The following is a 16,478-nucleotide window of genomic DNA, read 5'->3' on the forward strand; positions in this document are numbered from 1 at the left end:
CTCTGCAGTCACAGGCAGATGTAGGGTCGCTGGTTCTTTGCAATCATCTCCTTACCTAAGCACTCAGCAGCACTTTAAATATTACACACCCCGCCCCTGACCTTGGCCACACCTACAAAGCTGCTGATTGGTTTGCAGGTGAAGTAGCTTTTACTGTGACTGGCTGAGGAAAAGGGGCGGATTGTCATTGGTGCCTTTTCACCCTGTGTGTAGCTGTGAACTTTGTTTCTGGCCTGGAGTGGGGGCAGTGAGCATGGCAGCTACACGGCGGCTGTCACACACTGTGGCTGTGATCACCATCAACCACCCTCCCGTCAATGCACTGAGGTAACTGCTAGAACTACAACTCCCATCATGCAGCGGTGGTCCTGTGGCTATAATGCACATAGCTGAACAGGCAGCCAGTGCGATCAGGTCATGCTTGTAATTGTAGTTCCACAAGAGCAGAACGGCAACTGGTTATGTAGCAACATATGAGTAAACTGACAGATTAGGCTGTAGCCTGTGCTGGAGTGTAGTCTCACTATAGCTGCAGGACACGTCTGCTGTGCAGCCCTGGCATTGTGTGTGCTCGGTGCATGACTTGTATCAGTGCAGACACTCAATCATTTACTGATCAAACAATTGTAGATGTTTAATATAAAGGGTCTTTCAATGTAGCAGATCGGGCATATCGCTAGATTTGTGCCATCAATGTATGACCGACCTCTAGGACTCCCACTGGTCCAGATAATAAAGGGGTCTACATTCTGTAATGTCCCCCTGTAGGGATCTGCAGCCGCCCTATCTGTTGGTGCCCCTGACATTTGGGGTGCTGCTATAATATCACCTCCTGCATGATAATACATGGGATGCCATTTATATAGTGTGGTGCAGACTATACCTGACTTTGACTGTGCCATTGTAGGGAGTGGACTCATTGGTGGTCCTTGCCCTGAAGACCCCAATCACGGTGTTGTATTCTCTTGTGGTTTAATGTGAATTGTGTTCTGCGGCTTTTGTAAATATTGTATCATGTGCACTGTGATGGTAATGTACAGTGAGACTGTAACATATGTATATCACATAGCACTTGTATATGTAGTTGCCAGACAGTAGGGCAGGAAGTAGTTAAGTGTTGGGACTAGCCCACAGTGGGAGGGGTTAGCTGATGGGGAAAGAGATGGTTCCTTCTAGAAAGATAGTGAAGCACTAGTGTACCATAGATATGGTCAGTAGTCTGTAGGTCTTCAAGCCCACATGCAGTGAGTGACTTGTGGCGGAAGAAGAAAAGAGGAGTCCAGATAGCGTCATCCTAAAGTATTAACTGAGACACAGCATTTGAAAGAAGGCTGAGGCTAGAATCCGGCCTTCAAATGGAGTGTACCCAGATGGCAGGGTCTATAGTGTTTACTGATAAAGTCTCAAGCCTAAAAGCTCCTGAGTAAGGAGGGACTGGTATGTGAGCGAAGTAGTCTCCCCAAATGTCCAAGAGCGCAAGGCTCGACTCCGGCACTACTGGCTACTCCTTACCACTCTGCTCTATGAAAATTTTGCCACTACAGCTCTACTCTGGCTATAGCGGCAAAACCCCCGAGCCCTCCTCTATGAGGATACTGGACGTGGAGCTGCACTAAGGGAAGTCACGGATTGGACTGCAGTGTTTGGCTGGGTTATACCGGGACTCGCAACACCAGTAAGATCAGAATCAGCTAGTGGGAACGGCTAATGTGTCTGATTATCCTTTGTACAAATGGAAACGTGCTGGGAGATGTGTGCCGCTATCTGGTGTATAGAGTTGATGAACATCAGTTCATCTTATAATAAATAATAATAATAATAGAAATAAAGATTATTATTATTATTTATTATAAGATGAACTGTTAAGTAAAGGGTTGTTGTTGAAACTGAACTGGTGGTCTCCTTATGAAAGCGAGTCGTCATCTAGCTACATGGGCCTATATGACATAAGTCCACACACCCAGCATCATGTCTTGTATGTAGCGTGTCGGGGCATTCGGAGTCAATCCCTTGCCCATGACTTCCACCCCGCACCACTCTACAACATCACTGGTTTCTATAACCTAACCCCTTTACCACCCAGCCTGTTTCCACCTTCCTGACCGGGCCAATTTTTGCACTTCTGACCAGTGTCATCACTTTGACAGGGTATAACTTTGGAACGCTTCACGGGAACCCGGTGATTCTGAGATTGTTTTTTCGTGGCATATTGTACTTTATGTCAATGGTAAATTTAAGACAATATTTTTTTGCATTTATTTGTGAAAATATCAGACATGTAGCTCAACTCCTTTTTCAAAATTTTGCCATTTTCAAACCTTGAATTTTTATGACCTTAAATCCTAGAGTTAACGTATTTTTTGTTTTATAAGACGCACCGGATTATAAGACGCACCTCAAATTTAGAGATAAAAAAAGGTTTAAAAAAAAAAAAAGGGGGTCCGTCTTATACTTCGGTGTTGTCTTACCGGAGGGGGGGTCACAGGAGGCAGAGGCTGTGCTGGCAGCGATGGCAGGTCAGTGATGGCAGCGGCGGGTCAGTGGTGGCGGTAGCAAATCAGTGGTGGCAGTTGGAGCTGCGGTGGTTGTGTGGTGGAGCAGGCCGGTGCAGTGAATGTCCCAGTCTGTCCGCGGTTCAGGCTTCAAAAGAAATGGCAGTCGGAGCGGCATGTGCGCAGATGGAGCTCTTATCCAAGAGCTCTATGTGCGCACGCACTAACTCCTGGCGCCATCATATGAAGCTGGGACCGCAGACAGACTAGGACACCCGCCACACAGCCACAGCAGTCCACACAGCCACCTGCATAGAGAGGCAGCCGGCCGCCGGGACAGAGAGGCAGCTGGCCACAGGCACCCGGCCACCCACACGGACAGGCACCCTGCCGGCCGCCCGCACACAGAGCCGCACAGATAGCCCCCTGCTAATTCACCTCCCAGTAAGCTATATTTGGATTTTAAGACGCACCCCTCATTTTCTTCAAATATTTTGGGGAGTAAAAGTGTGATTTAGTCCGAAAAATACGGTATATTGCAAAAATTAGTTAATAAATAAAATTATACCCACATGTCCACTTTACATCAGCGCAATTTATTTTTATTTTTTTTTAAATTTTGTTAGGAAGTTAGAAGGGTTCAAAGAATATCAACAATTTTCATATTTTTTTCCAACAAAAGTTACAAAATCATTTTTTAGGGACAAAACTTTGAGAGGTCTATGTGACAGAAAATACCCCAAAATTATACCATTCAAAAAACTTCACCCCCAACACTGCTCAAAACCACATCCAAGAAGTTATTAACCCTTTAGATAGAAGGAAAAAATGAAAATGTTATTGTGTCCCACAAAAATTTTATTTTAGCCCCAAATTTTGTATTTTCACAAGGATAACAAGACAAAATGCACCATACAGTTTGTTGTGCAATTCCTTCGGAGTACATCCGCAACCCACGTATGGCAAAAAATCTACTGTTTGGGTGCATGGCTGGGCTCAGAGGGGAAAGAGCACTATTTTACTTTTTGAATGCAAATTTAGCTGGAATGTTGCATTTGGAGACCCTCTGAGGTGCCTAAACAGTGGAGTTGCCTCGTTCGTGACCCCATTTTGTAAACTAGAACCCTCAAGAAATTTATCTAGATGTTTGGTGAGCATCTTGAACCCCCAAGTGCTTCACAGAATTTTATAACGTTGTGCCGTGAAAATTAAAAAATAAATTTTTAACCACAAAAATGTTGCTTTAATGACATATTTTTATTTTCACGAGGGTAACAGTAGATAATGGACCATACAATATGTTGTGCAATTTCTCCAGAGTACCCTAATACCCCATATGTGGTCAAAAAATGTTTTGCGGGTGCTATGACACATTGGTAGAGCCCCAGAAGTGCCAGAACAGCAGAATTTCCCCCCCACAAGTGACCCTATTTTACAAACTGCACCACTCAATAAATTCATTTAGGAGTGCAGTGAGCATATTGACACCACAGGTGTGTCAGAAAATGTTATACTATAGGACGGTGAGCAAAAAATAATTACATTTCTACCACTAAAATGTTGTGTTAACACAAGATTTCCAATCTTCACAAAGGAAATAGGTAAAAAAAAAAAAAGGCCCCATAATATGTGCCACAATTTCTCCTGAACGTGGCAATACTCCACATGTGACTGTACACTACTATTTGGCCCACCAGAGGGCTCTGAATGGAAGGAGCGCCATTTAATTTTTGGAGCACAGATTTTCATAGAATAGTTTGCAGAGCCCCTAAGTACCAGAACGGAAGAAATTCCCATCAAGTGACCAAATGTTGGCAATTTACGCCCCTCTGGGAATTCATCTAAATTATAGTGCCTGAACATTGTACTCAGCTTGTGATTCTGGAAGCCTACACCCTGTAAATTAAGCGAGCTCTCCTCACAAGAACAATGCCAAACATGTGGACGTTAACTGTGGTTTAGGCGCATCGTGTGTTCAGAAAGGAGGAGGCTTATGGATTTGGGATTATAGATTTTGCTGGATTTATTTTTTGAGGGGGGGGAGCCATGGTGTTTTTTAGAGACTTTGTGTTAGGCCTAAGACACACAGCATGAAAATCGGAGCGAGTGGAGTGCAATAAAATATCACATTCCACTCGGACCAATATTAGCCTGTGTGTCAGCACCCATGAGCGATTATTTTCTCAGCCCCAATCTTACCGAGAAAAAAAATCGCAGCAAGCTGCGACTGTAATGCTTTCCTAGTTTCTCTCGCACCCATTTAAGTCTGTGGGGCGAGAGAAAAATCGCACTGCACTCAAAGTACACCGGTGTACCACGAGTGCACAGCGAGAATGGCATTAGCAACGGAGGAGAGAGGGAGATAAATCCCTCCCTCCCCTCCTCAGTGTTGGACCTCCCCCAACAGCTGAGGTCCGATCGCATGATCGGACCTCAGTCGCAGTGACACTTGCATGACACTCTGCTCCCGCTGTGCTGCCAGCTGTGGCGATTCGGGTACAGAACATTGTCAATCAGTTCACATTTATCCTGTGCTCTATGCTGAGCACTTACATCAGGGTTTCCATCTACATCTCTGAAATACGTGATTCAGTTGAACCCCCCCCCCCCCCCATGGATCCAATTGCTAATGAGGCAGCAGAGTTACTCCGGAGACTGTTTGGCCTCTTGTTCAGCGCTGTCCGTCTCTTCAAAGATAAACAAAACTGTTGTTGACCGCTCTTTCTTTATCGTTCCTTTGGGAGACCCAGACCTTGGGTGTTTAGCTTCTGCCTCCGTAGGACACACAAAGTACTACACCTAAAAGTGTAGCTCCTCCCTCTGAGCTTATACACCCCCTGGTGAGCCAGTCCCAGTTTATCGCTTTGTGTTCAGGAGGCATACATGATTTTTTGCTTTTTGGAAAGAGATTGAAGAAGTGCGGGTCCACGTCTGGACTCCCGGCATGTCCCTTCTCACCCCACTGTGTCGGTGGTGTTGTAAGGTTGATTTCCAAGGCTGGAGCCTTACATGCTGTGCTCCTTCACCATCCCTCCTGGGCTCTGGCTTGAAGTGGGAGCCAGCGCGGTCTCCATGCCTGGCAGGAGACCGGTCTCCGTCCACAGCCCTTTAGGACTCTGCTGGACCGGAGCACTCATCCCCAGGGACCTGGCCCTGCGTCTCAGCAGCTAAGTACCTGAGACGTTCATATGTTGGGGATCCCTGTCCTTTATTGTATGGGGAGAGTGTGTTTGCTGTATTTATTTTGGCATTTCCGGCAGGTTCTCTGGCTTTCGCCCGAGAACCGCGCCGATGGTGCCTGCGCGTCGGCCTCGCTGCTCAAATTTAGGCCCCGGCTTCACCGGAGGCCTAGTTTCTGTTACCGGCCCTCGCATGTCACTCATGCAGAGGGACAGGCACGGCTCCTCCCGGCGGCCGTCCTGCACAGGGGAGGGACACTCCCCACTGCTTGTGCGTGACTCCTCCCCTGCAGGTCTCTATGGCCCTCCAGATCCCGCTTTCCTATAGGGACGCCCCCGTCCCGCCCCCTCTCTTCGCTCCGGCGGCCATTTTCTTGGACAGGGTTCACTCTGCGCTGGGCCATCCTGCACTCTGCATCCCTGCTGAGGTACTGTGCATTGGTGGTGCGGGCTTCGGGATCTGGAGGGCACACAACACCGCTTCCAGCGGTCTGGTAAGCCACAGCCGGTCTCTGGTTGTGGACCTCTGTATATACTCCCTGGGGTTCATTCTCTTTGTAGAAGCTGTCCCCACTCCAGCAGCATGTCTCACACGAGGAGCAAGGCTCCAAAGCTTTATACTGTATGCGCTGCATGTAAGCTCCTGCTGCCTGAACCGAGCACCTAGCCACATTGTGATGTCTGCTCTAACTTGGAGGTGCCACAGCCTGGAGCCTCACCCCCAGTGGTCTCTCAGGCTGCTTCTGCACCTGTGGCTGAACCCCCGGCCTGGATAGAGTCCTTCTCTAGGTCTATCTCCCAGTCGTTTTCTGAGTCCATGGGACTTCTGTCCAGGACTTTGATGAATATGCATCAGCCCCCTTCACAGGGTGCCTCTAATGCTCTTGCTAAGGGTCCTTTAGGATCCCTATCATCTGACCTCCGTCCACCGGAGCTCACAGAGGATTCATCATCAGGGCACAAACCCCGTCCTCCTAAGAGGAGCCGCAGGGTTTCCTCTCCCTCCTCATCCTGCGGCTCTGATTCAAGAGCTGACTCGCAAGATGAGGAGGATGCCTTTACAGGGGGCTCGGAGGCTAACTCCATGTGCCCCATTGATCTTTCCGAGGGTGACTCAGATCTTAGTGACTTGATTGCTTCCATTAATTCTGTACTGGATCTCAATCCGCCAGTATCAGAGGAGCAACCCTCTCTGGCAGAAAAGCACCAGTTTACCTCAAGAGAGTAAAGAGTGTGTTCTTTAACCACTCCAGTTTTCAGACCGCTGTGACCAAACCCAGGGCCTGTCCTGACAAACGCTTCCCAAAGCGTGGTTCTGATGACCAATTTCCCTTTCCACCTGAGGTGGTCAAGGAGTGGGCTCACTCCCCAAAGGTAGACCCTCCGGTCCAGCCCGGACCGTTGTGTCGGTGGCTGATGGCACTTCCCTTAGGGATTCCACTGACCGTCATATTGACCTTCTGGCCAAATCCGTGTATGAAGCGGCGGGGGCCGCGTTTTCCCCAACTTTTGCAGCAGTGTGGGCTCTCAAAGCCATCTCTGCTTCTCTAGAGGAGATGCATTCCCTCACCAGGGAATCTATGCCCCAGATGGTTGCCTTAACCTCTCAAGCTTCAGCTTTTTCATCTTATGCCATGTCTGCCATGCTAGAGGCTTCTCACCGCACTGCGGTGGCTTCGGCTAATTCCCTCGTTATCCGCAGGATCTTGTGGCTTCGAGAGTGGAAGGCAGATGCTTCTTCAAAGAAGTACCTTGCTGGGCTCCCTTTTGCTGGTTCCCGGCTGTTCGGTGAACAGCTGGATGAAATTATTAAAGAAGCTACTGGCGGGAAGAGTACTTCCATGCCACAAACCAAGACCAGGAAACCTGCCCACGGTAGGAATCAGTCGAGGTTTCGCTCCTTTCGTTCCTCCAACTGGTCGTCCTCTAAGCCCTCCGCCTCGTCCGCTAACTCAGCTAAGGACCAGAAATCCAACTGGCGCCCAAAAGCGCATCCACAGAAGACCGCAGGAGGTCCTGCCACTAAGGCAGCCTCCTCGTGACTCTCTGCCCGCTCCAGGAACGTCCTTAGTCGGTGGCAGGCTCCCCCACTTTGGCGACGCTTGGTTTTAACAAGTCTCCGATCAGTGGGTGAGAGATATCATCTCTCATGGCTACAGGATAGAATTCTCTTCCAGCCCGCCAAACAGATTTTTTTCTGTCAACTCCCCCCTGCTCCAAGGCCGCCGCCTTCTCACAGGCAGTGGCAGCCTTGCAGGCCAACGGAGTAATTGTACCAGTTCCCGCCCGGGAACGGTTCAGAGGTTTTTACTCAAACCTCTTCCTAGTTCCCAAAAAGGACGGTACCTTCCGGCCCATCCTGGATCTCAAGCTTCTCAACAAGCATGTTCGGGTGCGGCACTTTCGCATGGAGTCTCTGCGATCAGTCATCGCCTCAATGACCCAAGGGGATTTCCTGGCGTCCATCGACATCAGAGATGCCTATCTGCATGTGCCCATTGCGGTTTCACACCAGCGTTGGCTACGCTTTGCAATAGGAGAAGATCATTTCCAATTCGTGGCTCTCCCCTTCGGGTTAGCCACGGCTCCTCGGGTATTCACCAAGGTCATGGCAGCAGTGATTGCGGTTCTGCACCTCCAGGGGTTGGCAGTGCTCCCTTACCTGGACGACCTTCTAGTCAAGGCTCCATCCAGCGCAGACTGTCAGCGGAGTGTCTCGCTCACTCTCGCCACTCTAGCCCAATTCGGGTGGCTTGTCAATCTTCCCAAATCCACTCTGACTCCGACCCAGAGTCTCACGTACCTAGGGATGCAGTTCGAGACTTTGACGGCACTTGTGAAGTTGCCCTTAAACAAACAGCTGTCACTCCAGTTGGCGGTGCGCTCTCTCCTGAGGCCCCGCCGTTATACCCTCAGGCGTCTGATGCAGGTGCTGGGTCAAATGGTGGCGTCCATGGAGGCTGTTCCCTTTGCCCAGTTCCATCTGCGCCCCCTGCAGCTGGACATTTTCCGCTGTTGGGACAAGCGGCCTTCCTCCTTACACAAGTTAGTGGCTCTGTCGCCACGGACCAGGAGCTCTCTTCAGTGGTGGCTTCGGCCCCTCTCCCTGTCCCAAGGGCGCTCCTTCCTGGCCCCGTCCTGGGTGATTCTCACCACGGATGCCAGTCTATCCGGCTGGGGAGCGGTATGTCTCCACCACAGAGCACAGGGCACTTGGACTCCGTCCGAGTCAGCCCTTTCAATCAATGTGCTGGAAACCAGAGCCGTGTTTCTAGCTCTCCTAGCATTTCACCACCTGCTGGCGGGCAGGCACATTCGAGTCCAGTCAGACAACGCGACAGCGGTTGCCTACATCAATCATCAAGGCGGGACACGCAGCCGCCTGGCAATGATGGAGGTACAACGCATTCTTCAATGGGCGGAAGACTCCAGGTCCACCATATCCGCAGTCCACATCCTAGGCGTGGACAACTGGGAGGCAGATTATCTCAGCCGTCAAAGCGTGGACGGTGGCGAGTGGTCCCTGCACCCGGCAGTATTTCAGTCGATCTGCCGCAAATGGGGCACTCCGGACGTGGACCTAATGGCATCCCGTCACAACAACAAAGTTCCTGTTTACGTGGCTCGCTCCCACGATCCTCAGGCCTTCGCCGTGGACGCTCTGGTTTAGGACTGGTCCCAGTTTCGTCTGTCCTACGTGTTTCCCCCTCTAGCTCTCTTGCCCAGAGTCCTGCGCAAGATCAGAATGGAGGGTCGTCGAGTCATCCTCATTGCACCGGACTGGCCCAGGCGAGCTTGGTATCCGGACCTGCTCCAACTGTCCGTAGAGATGCCGTGGCATCTCCCGGACCATCCAGATCTACTCTCGCAAGGTCCGTTTTTCCGTCCGAATTCTGCGGCCCTCAAATTGACGGCGTGGCTCTTGAGTCCTGGATTTTGACGGCTTCTGGTATCCCCCCTGAAGTCATCTCCAATATGACTCGGGCGCGCAAGTCTTCCTCCGCTAAGATCTATCACAGGACTTGGAAAATTTTCCTGTCCTGGTGTCGCTCTACCGGCCATCCTCCTTGGCCATTCTCCTTGCCGACTCTTCTGTCTTTTCTACAGTCCGGTCTGCAGCTAGGACTGTCCCTCAACTCTCTCAAGGGACAAGTTTCGGCTCTGTCAGTTCTGTTCCAGCGGCATCTCGCTCGGTTGGCTCAGGTCCGCACCTTCATGCAGGGCGCGTCTCACATCATTCCGCCTTACCGGCGGCCCTTGGACCCCTGGGACCTTAACTTGATTCTCACAGTCTTGCAGAAACCCCCTTTTGAGCCTCTTAGGGAGGTTTCTTTGTATCGTCTTTCACAGAAAGTGGCCTTTCTGGTTGCCATAACTTCTCTCAGGAGAGTCTCTGATTTGGCTGCGCTCTCCTCGGAGTCACCTTTTTTAGTCTTTCATCAAGACAAGGTGGTTCTCCGTCCGACTCCGGACTTTCTTCCTAAGGTGGTCTCTCCCTTCCACCTTAACCAGGACATTACCTTACCTTCCTTCTGTCCGGCCCCTGTTCATCGCTTTGAAAAAGCTCTACATACTCTAGATCTGGTGCGTGCTCTCCGGATCTATGTGTCTCGCACCGCTGCGCTTAGGCGGTGCACCTCTCTTTTTGTGCTAACCAGAGGTCGGCGCAAGGGCCTCCCTGCTTCTAAGCCGACCTTAGCCCGTTGGATTAGGTCGACCATTTCGGACGCCTACCAGAGAACGCAGGCGCCTCCCCCGCCGGGGATCAAAGCACACTCGACCAGAGCTGTCGGTGCCTCTTGGGCTTTTCGGCACCAGGCTACGGCTCAACAAGTCTGTCAGGCTGCCACTTGGGCTAGCCTGCATACCTTCTCGAAGCACTACCAAGTGCATGCTCATGCTTCGGCAGATGCGAGCTTGGGCAGACGCATCCTTCAGGCGGCGGTCGCCCATTTGTGAAGTTAGGTTCTGCCTACTTCTTAGTTTTTCTGTTTATTTCCCACCCAGGGACTGCTTTGGAACGTCCCATGGTCTGGGTCTCCCAAAGGAACGATAAAGAAAAAGAGAATTTTGTTTACTTACTGTAAATTCTTTTTCTTATAGTTCCGTCTTGGGAGACCCAGCACCCTCCCTGTTGCCTGTTGACAATTTCCTTGTTCCGCGTGTTTTCACCGGCTGTTGTCGTGGACAGAGTCTCCGGTTGTTCCGGCTCTTGCTCTGTTCTACTTGTGGGTGGCTATTCTCCTTCAGCTTTTGCACTAAACTGGCTGGGACTGGCTCACCAGGGGGTGTATAAGCTCAGAGGGAGGAGCTACACTTTTAGGTGTAGTACTTTGTGTGTCCTCCGGAGGCAGAGGCTAAACACCCAAGGTCTGGGTCTCCCAAGACGGAACTATAAGAAAAAGAATTTACGGTAAGTAAACAAAATTCTTTTTTTTGTGCATGCCTAAAAAGACGGACACTGCCGGACCACAGGCCAGACATGAGGTTAAAGTGACTCCCTCTGCCTCATTACAGTGAATCACGTTTTTTCAGAAATTTACATGTAATCCCTGGTGTAAGCACTCAGCGTAGAGCTCAGGATAAATGTGAGCAGCATTGTACTGTGATCTTTTAGAGGCAGAATGAACAAATCAACAGCTGTGGGAGAATTAGCTTTATTTTTTTTTTTTAAGTTGTACATTGTTCACCTTGCGATATAAGTGATTAGGCGGCTTTATTTTTTTTAAGGTTTGGCTACTATCACGTTAAAAAATGCTTTTTACAAAGTAAAGGTTTGTTTATCTCTGAATTTTGAAGAATCTAGTTTTTTTTGTTTTTTTTTTGGGGGGGGGGTTTCCTGCTGACAGTTATGTGAGACCTTGTTTTTTCTGGGATGAGTTTTTGTTGGTACCATTTTTGGGCCACATAATATTTGTTGATCATTTTCTATCCCACTTTTTATGAGACAGAATCATGAAGAAACAGCAATACCGGAATTTATTTATTTTTAACGCTGTTCGCTTATTCATATACGTGATAAGACGGTATTATTCTTCGGGTCAGTACGATTACAGTGATACCACCTTTTATATAGTTGATTTATTTTATTTTTTTTAATGTTTTTGTTGCTTTTACACCTTAAAAACTAATACTACTAATAATAAAACTAATACTAACTAATTTTTTTTCTCTAATATAGTTATTTGCACTGCTGTATTCTGTGAGCTATAGCCTTTGTTATTTTTTTTTGCTGATGGAGCTGTATCGTGTTTTTTGTTTTGTTTTCTTTTGCACAGGATGACGTTTGCAGTGGAACCATTTTTATTTATATACGACTTTTCTATCGCATTTTGTTTCACTTTTTTGTCAGCTGTATGATGAAAAGACTTTTTTTTAATTTTTTTTATTTTATTTTTACTGTATTCATTGAAGTGGTTAACTAGTGTGACAGTTTTATAGATCGGGTTGTTACAGATGCAGCAATACCAAATATGTATACTTTTTTTGTTACATGAACTCACATATTTATTGGAATTATTTTTTTCTTTAGTTTTTACAATATTTTTTTTTTTTTTTTTCTTAGTCACTTTATGGGACATTACTTTTTTGTACTCTGATCACTGATATAATCCACTGCAATGCACGATCATTGCAGTGGATTATGTCAGTGCTATATTCTGTTTCCTACACAAACTAATGCTAAATCCTTAATATATTCAAATGCTTACCTCGTCTATTCCCCTTATTTTTTTTCTCAGCTCCTCTGTTCGTCATGCAATAGTGAAAGAGTTTGGAGAAGCTACTAAAGACCCATCAGTGAAGGCTATTGTGCTGGCAGGGGCCAATGGAAAGTTCAGCGCCGGTATGTTGTGTTGTTATAAAATTTATTTTTAAGACTTTTGGCTAACCTGGATAAATATACTGGAAACCTGACATCAGCAACATGGTGCCGTATGTTCCTCATGGCCACATTTGTGGGAGGAGTGTCAGTAAAGCACAGCTGAGTTTTGTCTCTTTACACACACCTCTGCAATTCTCCTCATAGTGCTGTCAGCTCAGCTGTACTGCTTCCTCCCCTCTCCCCCACACTCTCACTTCTGAGATGAAAGCTGGAGAAGTAATTACACTTAAGTCTGCTCTACTCCTGACACCTTGGTAATGAGACCACTGACAAGAGCAGACTATCTGTCATTACATGTCTCACACTGAGAAGTCTGCTCTATGTTATTGTGAGGGAGTGTTCTTCTTTCCCCTGAAAGTTGCTTAATGGATATGATTGGTCCATGTCATACAGGGGAAGAAGTACACACCCAGAGGCCGCCTCTCCAGGAGATATTTGATAGATCTTAACAACTCCTCTACATAATAAATAAAAATATGGATTTCTTTCGAATAAACCTCAGATATCAAGATATCATTTTACTCCACTTTCTATGATTTATTGTGATTTACGATTGTTTGTTTTTTTTTTTTGTTTATTTCGTTTCTATTTTTTAGGTGCAGATATCCGTGAATTTGCCACCTCAGCTTTAAAAACGGTGTCCTTAGAAGATATCAATGCAACAATTGAAGCCAGCAGGAAACCTGTAGTGGCTGCAATCGAAGGTGTTGCCCTTGGCGGGGGGCTTGAGCTAGCCTTGGCATGCCACTTTAGGGTGGCGAGCGCTCAGGTAACTGTTTATCTATGCCCCAACTTTCATTCTAATTTGTGGCTGAAGATAAGTGCACAATGCATTTGTACTCACTGTTGGACGTATATGCTCATGAGATATGTGCCCAACAGTGACCACAGTCTGGGCATCCATCGACTATAAGGACACATTGCAAAATTCATATTGCATCATGTGTTTGTTTTTTTTTTTTTTGTTTTGTTTTGGTAAGCTTGAATATGAAAAAGTTGTCTGCTGCCTTTTTTCTATACCGTTAAATGGGCAGTATGTATAGCGTACATACCAGATAAGGCCAATGAAAAATCACACTTCTGCCATCCGCCTGGTTAATAGAGGCTTATACTTTTGAAATATAGACCTCTGTAGATAACATTTGCTACCTATAGAGCTAAATTACACCCACACTGTGCTTCTAAACCTTTTTCAAAATGCTGTACAGTAATTAGAGACTTCAGTATTTTTTTAAGTGACCACTAGTGATAGTAAAGAACAAAACAAAAAAAACCCAAAAACTTCATGCAGAAATCTTCTTCCAGGTACAGAATACCCGTGTCCCTCGCCGATAATGCCCCCTTAGGTTATGTGCTACATTCTGTCCAGTGGAAGGGCATTTGCACACGATAATGTTTTGCTGTAAACATTTCTACATCAAAAACTTTTTTGCAGGAAATGCGCTGCATAAACAAACGCTCATTTTTGCTTCAACAGTTTATGCCCATCCGTATCCCCATCCTTCTCACAACCTTGTGTGTGGCTGTAAGATAACTGACTGCAGCAGAAATCTCCTTCCTGCGTGTATTAGGATCAAAGATTGTTAGGCCATCCCTTCCCCTACACTTAAACTGATTCAGTCAGCCACAAGACGAAAGTGGAAGTGATCAGCAGGGGACCAAACTATTTGTTCTATTAGGGATTTCTACAAGACTGAGTTTTTTCAGGATCCTGGTTTGCACAATAATGTAAGACCATTGTCTGTCCTCCGGTGCTCACAGCACACAGTAGTGTGACTACACAAAAGCTGGCATGGCCTTCCACAGCCTGACAAATTTGCTATAATTTACTCTTGCCAATTGCTGGAGTAGATTTCCCTTTCTGATTCATGCACAGGCAAAAGATGCAACTAAGATTTTTAAGAAGCCTTTGCCTTAGAAATGCTACCCTGTAACTTTCATTATTAAAATAGGATGTGATATTTTGACTTATTATTTGTAGATAACCATTGGCATTGTTGAACTTTATGCCATGCTAGGAAATATGGTGGACATGTGTCACACTATAAACTCGCTAAATGTCATGGCGGCATCAGATGCTGTTCAGACTACAGACTCTGACACTCCACACTATGCTTCCTCTGGTGCTTCTGAGTTGCACAGGCATCAACCAGCTATGTGCTCTTTAGTGATCAGACTAGCAGTAGTCAATTTCTGCTAGCCTGCTGGTTACCATTTGGATCACATGTTGCAGCAGACCTATCAGTTACTCCCCACCTTTTTAAGATGGAGGAATTTGTCTTCCCATGCCGGCTATAGCTTTTTGCTATACCAGTCCATGTGATGTTGTGTTCCAGTAACTTACTGTGTGTTGCTTGGTATGCTGTGGAATTCCTCCTGTTGTCTGAATATTTCCTCCCTGCTTTAGTTTTCCTACTTATCAATTGTTGTCTGATTACTCCGTGTGAGCGTGCTGTGTGATAGTTTTGGTTTCCCCCGTGTGTCTATCATTGTTGGTGTATACACGCTCCTGTCCCGGCCCCTCCCACCATTTAGAGTAGGGAGAGAGGGGGTATTAGATCAGGACTGGTTAGGAACAGGGTAATGCTGGTGGCTCTGACAACCTAACTATCAGATGTAAATGAGATAAGAGATAGCCAGGGCCCCTCTAGTCTGAGGGCCTAGTCTCCGCTTTCTCCATGATCACCGTGATAGCATGCTTACTCATGTGTTATGCTGACCATGGATACACTCATCCTCTGTGACTTCTCCACTCAAGTGTCAACAGGGCATGTCATTTCTACATAGTGATAGAGGGATACGCCATCAGGTACTACACGTCTCATAGAAAGCCATGAAATCTAACCTTACCGATCACTATATCCCCAGACATGCAATGTTGAGGTACAAGTGGACTAATGGTGGTAGGATTGGTTGACAATCTTTAATATCTTATTTTAGTGTTTTTGATCTTAAATAATGCTAAAAGATAATATTCCCTGCATATAGATAATTAGACATGGACAGTTTTGTTTTGATAACCTGACAGTCTTTAGTCTGCCATGACAAGTTGCATTCTGCCAATATAGCTACAGGTCGCTGATGACTGGTTTACTATTTACTGTAACTCTTTTAATTGGACCTTTCTATGGAAAAAGGATGTATTTAAAGTGCTTCTGTCATTTTAAAGCGTTCCTGTTCTGTGTGTATACAGGAGCAATAACACTGTTTGGCTGTGACGGTATATAGTGTTCAGTTGTCTCTGAGCTAGTCGGTAGAGCCTAGCTGCTGTGATATCTTGTATACAGAGCGAGATATTCCTGCAGCAGCATTGAGCACTGTAGCTGTGAATCCAGCACAGATGTGAGTTCTTTTATGTCTGGGTCTCTTCCTCCTTCCCCCTCACTCTTCTCTCTGCCCCACCGGCTCCATATACTGTCATAATAGCAGTAACCTGACCCCTCAGCTGCCATTTTATCTTTTTTTTTTTTTTTTTTTTTTACGAAGACATGTTTGAGCTGTTTTTCAGTAAATGATGAGTACAGAGGGAAGGGAAAAAACTCTCCTAAACATAATTTTGTCGTAAGACATATTACAAAGTTTGTTATATTCACTTGTACTATTGATTTACGTAGCTTGATAAAATGACAGTGATCACTTAAATCTCGACTATGGTAGACTATCTTAGAAAGTTGGCAAAAGATCCAGTAGCTCTAGAAAGTCCAATATATTTTGTCATCCTCCTTCAATCATAGCTGGGCACACCCTCAGCAGAGGTCCACTGTAGGGGAGACATGATTTTCATCCACATGAGCTTCTATACCCCATATGCTTTTGTATGATGTGACCATTATTGTTTGCATGGTTTTCTAGATATTGATGATTTTCTTGCCCGTTTTTGGTTTTCATTAAGTTTTATTTAAACAAAATAAAGTAATTCAATTA

At 46.5% G+C, this 16,478-nt stretch overlaps 1 protein-coding gene across 1 annotated transcript in view; it reads left to right on the plus strand.

Moving 5' to 3' along the window:
• Positions 1-241: 241 nt before the first annotated feature.
• EHHADH (enoyl-CoA hydratase and 3-hydroxyacyl CoA dehydrogenase) overlaps positions 242-16,478 on the plus strand; it is an 89,112-nt gene continuing 72,875 nt past the window's right edge. The window contains exons 1-3 of the mRNA XM_075318967.1: positions 242-327; positions 12,412-12,515; positions 13,151-13,323. Of these exons, the coding sequence (XP_075175082.1) occupies positions 254-327; positions 12,412-12,515; positions 13,151-13,323 (351 nt within the window). The 5' untranslated portion in view covers positions 242-253. The remainder of the gene's footprint in view (positions 328-12,411; positions 12,516-13,150; positions 13,324-16,478) is intronic.

The sequence above is a fragment of the Anomaloglossus baeobatrachus genome, chromosome 7 (assembly GCF_048569485.1).
Source record: "Anomaloglossus baeobatrachus isolate aAnoBae1 chromosome 7, aAnoBae1.hap1, whole genome shotgun sequence".
NCBI lineage: Eukaryota > Metazoa > Chordata > Amphibia > Anura > Aromobatidae > Anomaloglossus > Anomaloglossus baeobatrachus.